Source organism: Austrofundulus limnaeus, unplaced genomic scaffold, assembly GCF_001266775.1.
Source record: "Austrofundulus limnaeus strain Quisiro unplaced genomic scaffold, Austrofundulus_limnaeus-1.0 Scaffold414, whole genome shotgun sequence".
Classification (NCBI taxonomy): domain Eukaryota; kingdom Metazoa; phylum Chordata; class Actinopteri; order Cyprinodontiformes; family Rivulidae; genus Austrofundulus; species Austrofundulus limnaeus.
In genome coordinates, this window is record NW_013952816.1 from 202,021 (window position 1) to 214,490 (window position 12,470).

Here is a 12,470-nt window from a genome sequence, read left to right on the forward strand (position 1 = left end):
ACACACACACACACACACACTGAAATGGGACGGGACAGAAGTGGAAGGTGGCTTTTAAAGAGACAGAGGCCAATTTCAAGGCATTTAGAAAAGCAAGTGATGAGAAGATAAGTTTATTTTCTATTTAAACATAAAAACAGCATTTTAATAACAACTAAAGGTGACATAGATACTTTATTATGGTATAGCATTTAAATGCATGCCTGAGAAACACATAATATTGGCCCTTTAATAATTTTACATTACAAAAAACTGGCAATTTCAAAGGAGTAGAGCTCTTTGTCTATCCACTTTGAGTGGAACATAGTTACTTTAAGAAATCTCAGTAGTCTTATTCAAAAGATTAAATCTTGAATGTGACATATGACTCAATCAGTAAATGAATCAAAAACAGCTGAATCCAGTATTTGTGTTTGGGTATATTTTAATGCAGATGTTCAGTCAGTAGCGGAGGATGTTGAACAAATTTTAGGAGATAAACCTGTAAAAGTTGAATGGCCTCCCTTTAGCTTGCTGCTTTCTGTTACAGTCAGTAGGATACAGAGGACAAACACAGGCTTTCCCTACAATCTGAACCAGAACCAGATGAAACATCAAGTGGAAATCAAACAGTGACAAAGTCCGCATTTTTCACATAATGCAAATAAACACAATACATTATTGCCAGCAGGAAATAAACATTGTGACAGAAACTGCATTAACATGCGTATAGAAATAAATTAAAAAACAAGCTATAAATCTAAACATGTTTTATATGATGCATTTGATTCAACTTCAATAGTTAACTGTTCCAGGTTCAAAGGTAAAGACATTCAGTTTTACAGAAAGAGACAGAACAAGACTGCAGGTCATTTAAAGCTGTTAAATCTACTACATAAAGACACAATCAAACACAATCCAAATAAATACAAAGTAAGAATCATCTGGATGTGATGCATCAGTCCAATACTGAAGACGTAAAAAAATAAAATGCTTTAGTTTCAAATGCTGCAACCTCATTTAAACAACATTTTGTGACCTAAATTACTGTAGTTTGCTCTCATGACCAAAACTCATCCCTGTGGCTCAAGAGATTTGTTTTTGTGTGTGTGTCAGGATGAAAAGTCAGAGTCGTGTCTGTATTTCAGTATCGCCTGCCACCAACAATGTTTTTGCCTGTGTGTGTCTGTATGTGTCTATCTGTCATCATGGCGTCAACATAATCTGACCGTTTCAAAGAAGTGGCTATAATCCAGCCAATTTTAAGAATGTTGAGCTAAAATTTGGTGTGGTGGTAGCTGATCATCACCCCCAACTTATACTTTGAACATTACACATTGCATGATATTTTTGCTCAAAACTTTGGCATTATTAATTGGCGTCAGCCCTGTCTGTTAGCAAAATGTGTTATGAACCATTACACAAATTTTTATGAAACTGATTAACTTTGGGGTGAACCTGATTAAAGATGGCCAGTACAGCTAATCGACCTTAGCCATGACAAAACTGTCTATAATTCCGTCATTTTTACGGATATTGAGCTAGTATTAGATTAGCTGAGAGACGTCTTACCACACATCTCAAGATCTGTCAAGAGCTTGGAAAATTGCATGAAATTGCAGAACATTTACAATGTTTGGCCAACATAGTTCTAACTTGAATCCTTTTCAGGATAAGATGATCTTAGTTTAAAACTGGATATGATTGTAGTAAATATGGATTCTTTAAAGGAATGCTCCATTATCTGCAACTCGGATGCAATCATGACCAAAAATGGATGAAATTAAGCATCTTGGTAAAACAATCCCTAAAGGCACCCTGTGGAGTTTGTGTGGCATTATGAAGAATCTGAGCTGGTTTCTCTTACTTTCAGTATACGCAACTAGCACACAAATGCACATGCACAAGAACATTCCTCCCAAAACTTGGGAGAAAAGATCAAACATCTCCGATAGTGAGAGGTCAAGAAATGTAGCAATGAACAACAAAACATCACATGGAGCATTAAGTAGAAAATATAATACAGTGACACCATGGTGGTAATTAATTATCAGCAAAACAGTAATTATGACATCACAGGAAATCAATCAGCAAAGTAGTGTTCACTGTGTGAGCTTTGGGTCCACATATCAACCATTTTATCAAGGAACAGGAGCAGAAATGGCACGTTTACAATCAAATCCCTTCCATGATATAAATAATTCTTTACAAACTCAAATGTTTGGTCAGTCAGCAAACTAAAATAAAAACACCCTGGGAAAGTGGGATGTCTGCCAGTGCTTTCGTCTTAAGACAACAAAAGGTTAGGACCCTCTCCTTCAGCGCAGCATCATCACTTCCTTCCTGTCTCTTGTGCTTCCATCCTTTACTGAGCAACAGCCTGCAGTGGTTTTCCTCACAGCGACATCACCCGATGATGTCATAGAGTCTGCCGACACGGCCGAGCCACTCGCGCAGCGTGTGGCGGACACGGGTGTCCGTCACGTGACAGGAGAGCTGGCTGAGGCAGGGGTAGAGCGCCGGCTGCAGAGCCAGGAACGAGGAGTCCGACAGGAGGAGGACCTGGTTCAGGAGAGTCAGGACCATGTTGGTCCACGCCTGCAGGAGCCAAGGTTTACGGATCAGCACAGGGTCAAACTGAGGCATGCAGATATTACTTGGTGCACACTATTCCTGCAGGTACTGCAGTTTGAAGCTATGCAAGGAGGGGCGAAACAAACTGCAGTTCTGAAGAACGCCAATGCAACAACTACTCAACATTAAACCAGACATAAACTTTCTACTTTTTACAGCCCAGTAGTAATTTGTGACTTACTCCTGCAATAATCTAAACCAACAAAATGCTTAATCTATTAAATTATAAAAAGTCAGAAATGCAGACTTGAAAGTAAACCTTAGTTTTCACACAATGATGGTTTGTCTATCAGTCATGAGAAATCCCTGAACTAAGTGTCACAAGCATCTCGTTTTTTCTATGTCCGCTGTGTTTTATATGTTTTATGAGACAATCTAAAAAATACCTTTTACTTCCAGTTCTGAAGGGGAAATTTGGAGCACCATCAGAATGGAAATCTATGAGAGTTTAGATGTGTGCAATTTGCATTTTAGGAAGACTAGAGATAACTCTGTAAGAAGTATTAAGTTGTAAAAAAGCATTATGTAGTGTCTAAGAGTGGGGGCCTCTTCTCAGGAATGCACAGATGTGTTATGTCTCTCTTAGTTCTCCAGCTTCAGAGCTCGGCACATATTACCATATTAGGAAAGGAATGCTTAAGGGATACCGTGACAAAATTTATGGTGCCTCTGTTGAACTACACTGTGCAACCTATAAAAAAGGCTTGTACGCCCCTACTCTTCGCCTTCGTTCTTCATCTTTTTTACTTGGTGATTCATTTGGCTTGGAGGCCACAATTTGGTTTTTGGCTGTAATCTCCTGGACTGCAAAATAAAGATTCTTGCTGTTCAACCATCCTGTTTCAGAGTTTCTCTCTTCATTGAGCAGAAGCAGTTCCGCTGAACCCAGAAGACGTGGTTTTTACACCTCACGTTGGTTTGCAAAAGATTTTTGGAACATTAAAACAGGTGAAAAGTTAGTGTGTATGATATCACAATAAGTTCAACATTTTAAACTTAAACTAAAAGTAGGCAAAACCCTTTAGAGATATCTAAAATTTCAGTTCAGTCGTGTGAAGTTTGATTTTCTGAAACTTCTTTCAACTTCTAACTTTCTGTCTGAATTGAGCTCCAAAGAAGGATTTTTTTTTTCACTTGTTTCGACAAAATCACAAAAACATCTCTGGGGAAATCTTTTGCATTTTTTGCAAATTTTATTTTAGTCAAATGTTGTTACCAAGGTTTTCAATGATCAAGCTTTGTGATTTGTTATTTTTCTCTAAATGGTAAACGGACTGTACTTATACAGCACCGCTCTATCCAACCAGGATACTTGAAGCACTTTACACTTCAATCTGTGTCCTCATTTACCCATTCACACACTAATCTCTACAAAGCTAATCCAGATAAATCATTCTATGGAGACTAATCGGTGCCTTAAATCACACTCATATATGATATCATATCAGTGTCTTGCCCAGGGACACTTCAACGTGTGTCCTTCAACAGATTAGCAGGAAATCAAGCCCCCAACTCTTTCATTGGAGGACAACTCCCCTAACCACTTAGCCACGGCTTCCTAAATCTCCAAGAGACGATGCAAACAAAAGTTGTTATGAAATCAGACAAATAATCATATTTAATTCAATGACACCTTAAAAACAAAAACACAAAATCCAACCTTAAATTTGACTGTTTTTGACTTGTGACAAATTTGTGACAAATTATTGATGCTAGTTTATACTAAAAAAGTAGATTATTTATTTTTACCTAAAATTTTAGCTTAAAGAGTTTTGTTTTATTTACATTTTAAGAATAAGAATGGTATATTCATTAACACTATATATAGATGGATAGATAGGTGGGTGGGTGGGTAGGTAGGTAGGTAGGTAGGTACAGTAGGTAGGTAGGTAGGTATTTGCACTCTGTGTGAAATTAAATTCATAAAACTGATTCAAAGATTTTAAAAGTTTTTATTTTTGAACATTTTCAGCAGCATATACACTGCTACATTAATAGGGTTACAGGCAAAGCTTTATTCATCATGAAAAAAATCTATATTGGTGTTCATGTAAATTATTGGTTATTGGAGGGGGTAAATAGATATTTGTGTCTATGTATTTTAGTTTCACTGTGTTTTGGATAAACATGACAAGCTTACCAGCTGCCTTCTGGTTAATTACAAACTTGATAACCCAACACATTGGTACTTGTTTTATAACTGCACTGCAGCTGTGTGAATTGTAATCAGTTCACATCATGAGGTCTGTACAGACTCCCTCCCCTAGACGTATCCTTTTTGTTTTATTTGTTTTATTTGTGTAAAACAAACTCACCTGTATCTGAGCCTCGGAGTCCCTCAGGGAGATGCTGTGGGAGCTGATGGTGGATCCTGACCGCGGCCTTTTCTCCTGCCTCAGCACTTCAGGACCCGCGCTGACCGAGTGCCTCAGAGAGGGTCCCTGCTGGTCCACCAGCTGCTGGGGTCTTTGGAGCTCGGCGGGACCCCTCCTCTCCCCTGCTGCCGCCGCTCGGCCCTGCTCCTTCATGAACAGGTTGATGTGGCTCTGCTGCACCGACTGCTGCACCGGCTGCTGCTGCTGGGGCTGCTTCCTGCGTTTGTACTCCATCATGAGCTTGCTGATGGTTTTGTCTGTGGCGATGGTGTACAGTTTGTTGCCGGCGCTTTCCCACCAGTCCCTTCTCCTTCCAGGACCGGCACTGTTAGGAGCTGCTCCTGCCATGCTGGAGTCCCTCTTTTCTCCTCCCATCTGGAAGTGATGTGGCAGGCTGCCTGTGAAGCTGTATAAAACAGGAAAACACCAGATTATATCTTAATGAGACATGTTTTTACTTCAAACTAACATTCAGTCATGATTACTTGACACTGATCTCAGACCTGAATCTGGGACTGGGTGTGTCTCCTGGCGACGCCGAACTCAAGTCCACTCCCTGACCCCTGTACCCGCTTTCCTCTGAAGGGGTCCCTCTTGCTGAGAGCCCGCCTGCTGATGTGGGTGTGGAGGTCTCAGACTGAAAGAGAGGCAGGAAGAAAACATGATCTCCTCCTCCTGCGCCTGTTCCTCTCAGCAGTGGCGTCTCCTCCAGCATGCTCTCCAGGTCCCTGTGCATCTGGATGTAGCTGTTGCACAGATCCATGCACACTTTGTAGAGCCGTTTGACCAGCCAGGCCCAGTCGGCGCCGCCCAGAGGCTGCACGCTGAGCGACGGGACAGGAGCCTGCCACAGGCTGCGCTTCTCCCGACCGCGAGGGGGGCTCACCTGCAAAACAGAAATTAGAATCAACCACAAGCTGCGTTTCCATTGCAAATGTGCGCAAAACTTTGTTGATATTCTGTTAATGTCGAAAAAACACAGTTTTGCAATTGCAGTGTTTCCATTAAGTAAGAAATGCTATTAAAGTCACGCRTGAATACGCTTGTTCTCACGATAAGTCATTACAAACATGGAAGCAATGGATGTAAACACATAGCATATTTGTTACCATGGCACTAGTGCTCATCATCAGAGAAGACGTCGGCGTCTTATCGAGGCTTTCGAGCGACAAGCCCCTTATACTCAGGAGCGGCTATGTATGCTGTGTTTTTGGGAAATTGTAGTCGGTGAGTTTACTACTTTATTTCACAACTTTGGTGATTTTACTACTACTTCTTCTTCCTGTTGTCTTCGTAGTTGTCTTTTTCGCCAGTAGAAACAGCTGGTTGTTGATTATGACTCCTGTGATGCGAAAAAAAAAGTGTTTCCATTGCAGTTTTGCGAAATACACCAATTACGATACTGCCAAAAAACCACCTCATCCCAGCGCAAAAACATTTTGTCGAAAAAAGGAAGTTTTTTAGAAACTGACGTGTTTCCATTGAGCAAATTTATTTTCAAAATTCTAATTTGCACATTTTCATGGTCAATGGAAACGCAGCTACAGACACTTGATTTCAACTCTTTATCTTTACTAATCAAATCCTTCTGTTCCAAACTTTCTACTGTCATGAACAATGTCCAATAACAACACGACATATCTGCACAAGGCTAGAAACAAGCTCCAAGACCATCAGATCGAAGCTTAGTTAGAAACTGTTACTGCGATTATTGCCCTCAGTCTGGAGCCCCATGCAAAAACTTGCTTCATGGGATGAGAACAATGATGGGAACCATGAGGGATCAGTCCATGACTAAGAGGAGCTTATTAAAAGGATGGTCTGGTCATTTACCATTGGCATAGTGGTATATTTGGTCCTAGTTATCAGTAGCATGAACCTTACCAGTCATGACAGTCACAGAATACTGGAGTAGGAAGAAAAAGGCTGAAAACTTTGTCAAGTCTAAGCTAACGGCTAGTGAACCAGGAACCCATTTAGTTTTTTAGATTGTTTTTTATGCTTAAAAATTAAAACTTTCTCATTTCTGTAGTACCAGGACTATTATTTTATTGAGCAAACCAAAAATAAAAGATGTTTAGGTCCTCTGGACAGGTTTTTCATTGTATGAATGAATTAATGAATGAATGAATACTTTATTGATCCTGAGGGGAAATTACAGTTCAGAACACCCATTCACAAGACAGAACATAACCAAACACAGGTGCCCCCAGGTCATGCAGCCATAGACCCTGCACAGGACAAGGATCATTATCATGAAAAAAACATCATGAGGAGGCCATACCCTTAAAAGAAAAACCAAATACCACACAAGGATAGATGAGGAAAAAAAACAAAACATTATATTATATCACAAAAAGTGACACACAAAACCTCTGTAGAGCAAAGATCAGAGTTAGAGTGAAGGATAAGGAGGAGGGAGGGGGCTACGAGCAAAGACATTGAGAGATAAGGGAAGAGCATCTGAAGCCATGAACTGTTGTATGCACATGCGTGAACATCTGAAACCGTTTGTGACCGGTCTCCGAACAGCACCGCCCAGCCATAGTCCAGAACAGTGATGGTATTGTTTGTCTGTTTCGACTTTTAGCAATGCTTCCAGATACCGGTTCACACACAGGAGAGGTGGGTCGAGCATCAGTCGACAAAATATCCATGGAGACTTTGATATTACCCAGCCTTCAAGGCCAAGTAGGGGAGTGCCAGATCAACAATCATAATTGTTTAGGAACAGGCTGACACTGAAGATTTGCTTGCAGCTTTCAAAGTCTCACTTAAAAAGGGCTGAAAAGGTGTCATGTAAAATGTAATGTTTGTTATTAGCTAATGTAGCATTCTTCCACGTCAGGATGTCGTTTTTGGAAGAACATTATTTTATTTCACATATAAAAAAATAAAAAATTCAGCAGCATTCAAGAAAAAAGAAAGGATTTTGAAATATTCTAAAAGAGGAATGGGACAAAATTCCTCCCAGGATGTGAGCAAAATGCTTCCCCTCATGCAAGTTAGCAAAAAATTTACACATCCGGTCCACAGGTGACTTCTGCCCAGCCTGCAAACGAGTCTCCCCAAGTCTATTATTATTATTATTATTATTTTTAATAGAAAAACTGATTTTGAATTAACTGAACCTTTTAATTTGACATTACTGAGTCCAGATGTCCATCCTTGGCGCTGTTGGGGAATAAAATACTTATTTGGTTTAATGACATGTAAATCAATGTGTAACATTTATTTAACGTGGTTTATTTGAATTTGTAGTTAATATTCTGAAAATCACCAATGAAAATAAACTACCGTACATATTAGAGACGCTTCATTTCTTTGTAACTGAGTAAATTTACGAAATAAGAAGTTATTAAAAGTATTATTTCTTCACTGTATTTTCATGAACTTGAATTGTTCTACAGTCTAAACTTGGTGTGTTTGTGTCACCTGGGCTGTCTCTTCAAAGATATCTTCATCCTCAGAGGAGGCGGAGCCAGGATGGGAGGAGTCAGAGCTCCCCTCCTCTTCCTCATACAGGATCCTCTTCACCTGAACACAATGAAAGAATGTGAAAAAGAAAAAAAAAAAGAAGTTTTGGACATAACGTGTTAGTAGACCTTTAATCTGTCAGCTTATTTGTTGCAAACTCATCAATATGGTGCTCTTAAACTGTTAATGATTGACAGATGGCTGCTAATGTATGCAGGAAATTAGACATTTTAACAGATGTGATGAATTAATGTTAATCTGTTATTTTGTTTTGATGCATATAATCCAAACATGAAATACCTGGACTGCACTTCTTTCATAACGCCTACCAAACACACAGAAATATCAATATAAAACTGGATTTTAACATGTGGACAATAAAAGAAGAGAAATCAAATCTGTTTCTTCCAAAAACTTGTACAGACTTGATATTTGCATCACTTTGAACTGAATTCCTTTGTCTTCCTCCACATAAAAAGACATAAAAAATAAAAGCATTAAAATAGCATGAGCATATGACCTCTCTTCTTGGACATAAAAATGTTCATGCACAAATCTTAGAATTTATCATTGAAAAAAAACAAAAAACAACAACAATTAGTTAAAATGAGCATATCAGCCTGTACCAGGTCTTTTCACAAGTCGTTCAGTTTTATATATAGTTTTTTTTCATGGAGTCTTTGACAACATCCTTCGTTTAATATAGTTGTTGTAAAGTTTTGTAATATTCTTAAAGAAACCCTAAATTACACTTTATCTTTTCCTTACATTTGAAGTGTTTTGCAGTTATATGTAACTTGCAAAAATACAAAGCTTTGTAAAATTTGTCCCAACAGGGTTATCACACTACATATCACACTAATCCTAAATGCCTCAAAGTCCTGACTTTTTTTTCTGGTTATATAATGACATCATCATGCAGAAAGTTGGCGTTATATCAACCTTCTTTGGCTTGATCTTGTGCTATTTCTGACCAGTCTGTCAACCAATCAGAGCAGGTTGGGCTTTTCATGAGGGGAGGTGGTGAGTTCAAGAGAAAAGGAAAACAAAGTTTCAGGCTGAAAGTAACAAGTGGTGCTACAACAGTTTCTATTAGAAAGATGCTGTATGTTTTAATACAGAAATTCAATTCAAATTCTATTCAAAAATACTTTATTGATCCCAGAGGGAAATTAGGTAAAAGCATGTAGATCTAATGTGAATTTAAAAAAATCATAGAAGTGTAAAATAGGTTCCTAAAGCAGCATTAAAAATGTGGTTCCTGCTCAAATTGTCCCTCTGCCAGTTTGTACTTTTGCTGTTTTGGTAACTTTGTACCTGCTGTGGGTACAATTAGATGAGATATTCTATTTTCTCTTTGTGTCATGCACCACAGGTGCCCAGCCCACACAGGCTTACAAGACACAAAAAAACACATTCACACAGGCGACAGACACAAAAATTCTTTAAACAAAATGTGTCCTCTTCCTGAGGTGCCAGGCTTTTGACAAAAATACTGAAAAACTGAAATGCAAAATACTTAAATACATACTGGATTTTATCTTCATCAACTAAATAGAAAAAAAATCAGTTTGCTACAGTTCGCTGTGCACTTTCCTCAGCACATTTCAAACCCACTTATTACAGTGTATGTACTTTGCACATATTGCACATACACTGGTCCAGTTATCAACATAGCAACCGCTCCAACACTGAGAACTGAACCTACTACGAAAACATTTTTGAGTTGAAGACAGGCTTACATTTTTTATTAATAATATCAATATTAAAAGGTTATAAAATTCTAATAAATTTTAAATTGTTTGACCAATAACAGAAACAGGCTGAACTGTGATTTCTTAGACATCGGGGTAAAACTAACAAACGCTGACTACAACTGAAGACACTATTTGGCAGCAAAAACTCAAAAACTATTATTGGCATTTTTATTTGGAAAATAATGCGTAAAAGAAGAAATAAATAAGTGCACATAGGAGGACATACTGTATTAGTACTTTATAAAGGAAAATTTCAGTTTTAGTCTGTTAACCCTAACCCTAACATAAATGAAGTACTGCTATTGAACCCTTTGGAGTAAATTCACAAGTCTTGTCTTTATGTAAAGCAATTAATCTGAAATTTTAACTTCAGCAGTCATAATTTTTATAACTGTAACTAGTATTTAGTTTTTCAAGTTAAAATACACTATAACCATCAGTTTTTCTCTTTTCCAAAGCTGCATATTGAATAAAAGTTAACATGATTGGTCAGCCAGTTGTAGTGTCAGAATGAAGCTCAGAGCTGATTGGCTGATTCTAGTCAATCAATCACTTTTACCACATACAGGTGGGACATGAGGGGCCTGCCACACACTTTGGGCCATGGAGGGGTGTGAACAGAAAGATGACAACCAATCAAATCATCTGAACAGCCTATTATGCAAATTCAGTCCCTGGTAGCGAGGGTCAGACTATAAAGAGGCAGGAAGTACACGAAAACTGAGAATTTTAATTAGGTGTTTTTTTGGGGGGGAAACAAATTTAATTAACAGAATATGATAATCGATAATACAGGTATAAAATAAAATAAACATTTTGAGCTACACTCCATACCAGTAGGTGGCGGTAATGCACACCAAACATTTCCTTTCAACCACCAATGAAAAAAACAAGAAGAAGAAGAACAAACGGGGAATGGACCACAGCGGTACATTGAGGGTTAAGGGGTTAAGCTAATTCTTTTTGAAAAGCTGTGCTTTACAACAGATGCCATCTCAATACCTTTAACAAAAATAAATAAATAAATAAAATAAAAAAATAAAGTTGTGTCCAACTAAATGCTGCCCACTTTATGTCTGATCTGCTTAAAATAAAAACAACTGATTGACACCATTTTACTGTAACTCAATATATTTCAGTCAATTCCAGATCAATCTATTAAACAGATGTCAATATAAAGACTAAATGACAATTAACCAAACAAATACTGTATCTAGCTGTGTGAGTCAAGATGAAGATCATGTTTTTAACACAATATCATCACAGTGACTTCACACTGTTTTATGTAAATTTAAAGCAACATCAGTCTTTTTAAAGTCGTTATTTAGAGACTGAGTTAGAGCTGCTAATAGAGACTTGACCTACAGAACTTCAGTTTGCAGTGAAACAATTTGCAGAACACATTAAAACACATTAAAACACAGTAATGCTTTGAACTAAAAGCAGAGTTGATTTGATGTGAAACATTAATCTGAACCCAGTGAGACATTTCGTTGATTGTTCCCACCTGCTGTGCCGTCATGCTCTCAGCCTGGCTCAGCGTGGCGCACAGCAGCGCCTGGAAGTAAAGATTAAAGCTCATGGCAGACTGACGGTACAGATTAGCCGCTCCACAAACACCCGACACTTTCATCAGCAGGTACTTCAGTCCCGGGCGAGTGTCAAAGTCCCGCGCTGTCCTGCGGATAGGACATCAACACAAAGCACAGCAGCTGGCTACAACTTGTAAACATCAACATCAACTGTCTGAGGTTCGCTCTAAGGTAAACATCAGGATCATGGCTCCCTACAGACCTGTATGAGTCCAGCAGCAGATCCAGGATTATGGCTAAATTGGTCATAGAGATGTAGCGGAGGAAGCCGGCTGTGGGTTTACTGGGGTCAGAGGTCACAGGTGTGATCCTCTCGTTGGCTTCAGGCTGCTTGACGAACTCTTCTAGCAAGATGTCGTAGAGATTCTGGAGCAGAACCTGGTGTGATAGGAGGCTCACCACGATGGTCCGGAACGGGATTCTGCAAGGAGGACAAATCCCATTCATGATGAAGAAAAATTTATTCTGTTTGCACAGATATTTAAATTTACTTTAAACACAAATGTTGGCTGAGCCTCAGGCTCAGAGATGGACTGTAATTGCTGAATTCTGAAACCGGTGGAGAGGAACGAGTTGTGTTGTTTGTTTTTAATAGTTGTGTGTGTGTGTGTGTGTGTGTGTGTGTGTGTGTGTGTGTGTGTGTGTGTGTGTGTGTG

The 12,470-nt window shown here is 38.7% G+C and overlaps 1 protein-coding gene across 3 annotated transcripts in view; it reads right to left on the reverse strand.

The window, feature by feature from the left end:
- Window positions 1-406: 406 nt before the first annotated feature.
- The window catches only part of arfgef3 (ARFGEF family member 3), a gene marked incomplete in the record, with an annotated part of 88,961 nt that continues 76,897 nt past the window's right edge, over window positions 407-12,470 (reverse strand). For all 3 annotated transcript variants that reach the window (XM_014024250.1, XM_014024249.1, XM_014024251.1), the window contains 6 exon segments: window positions 407-2,577; window positions 4,929-5,394; window positions 5,492-5,874; window positions 8,424-8,525; window positions 11,730-11,901; window positions 12,017-12,235. In XM_014024250.1, the coding sequence (XP_013879704.1) occupies window positions 2,386-2,577; window positions 4,929-5,394; window positions 5,492-5,874; window positions 8,424-8,525; window positions 11,730-11,901; window positions 12,017-12,235 (1,534 nt within the window).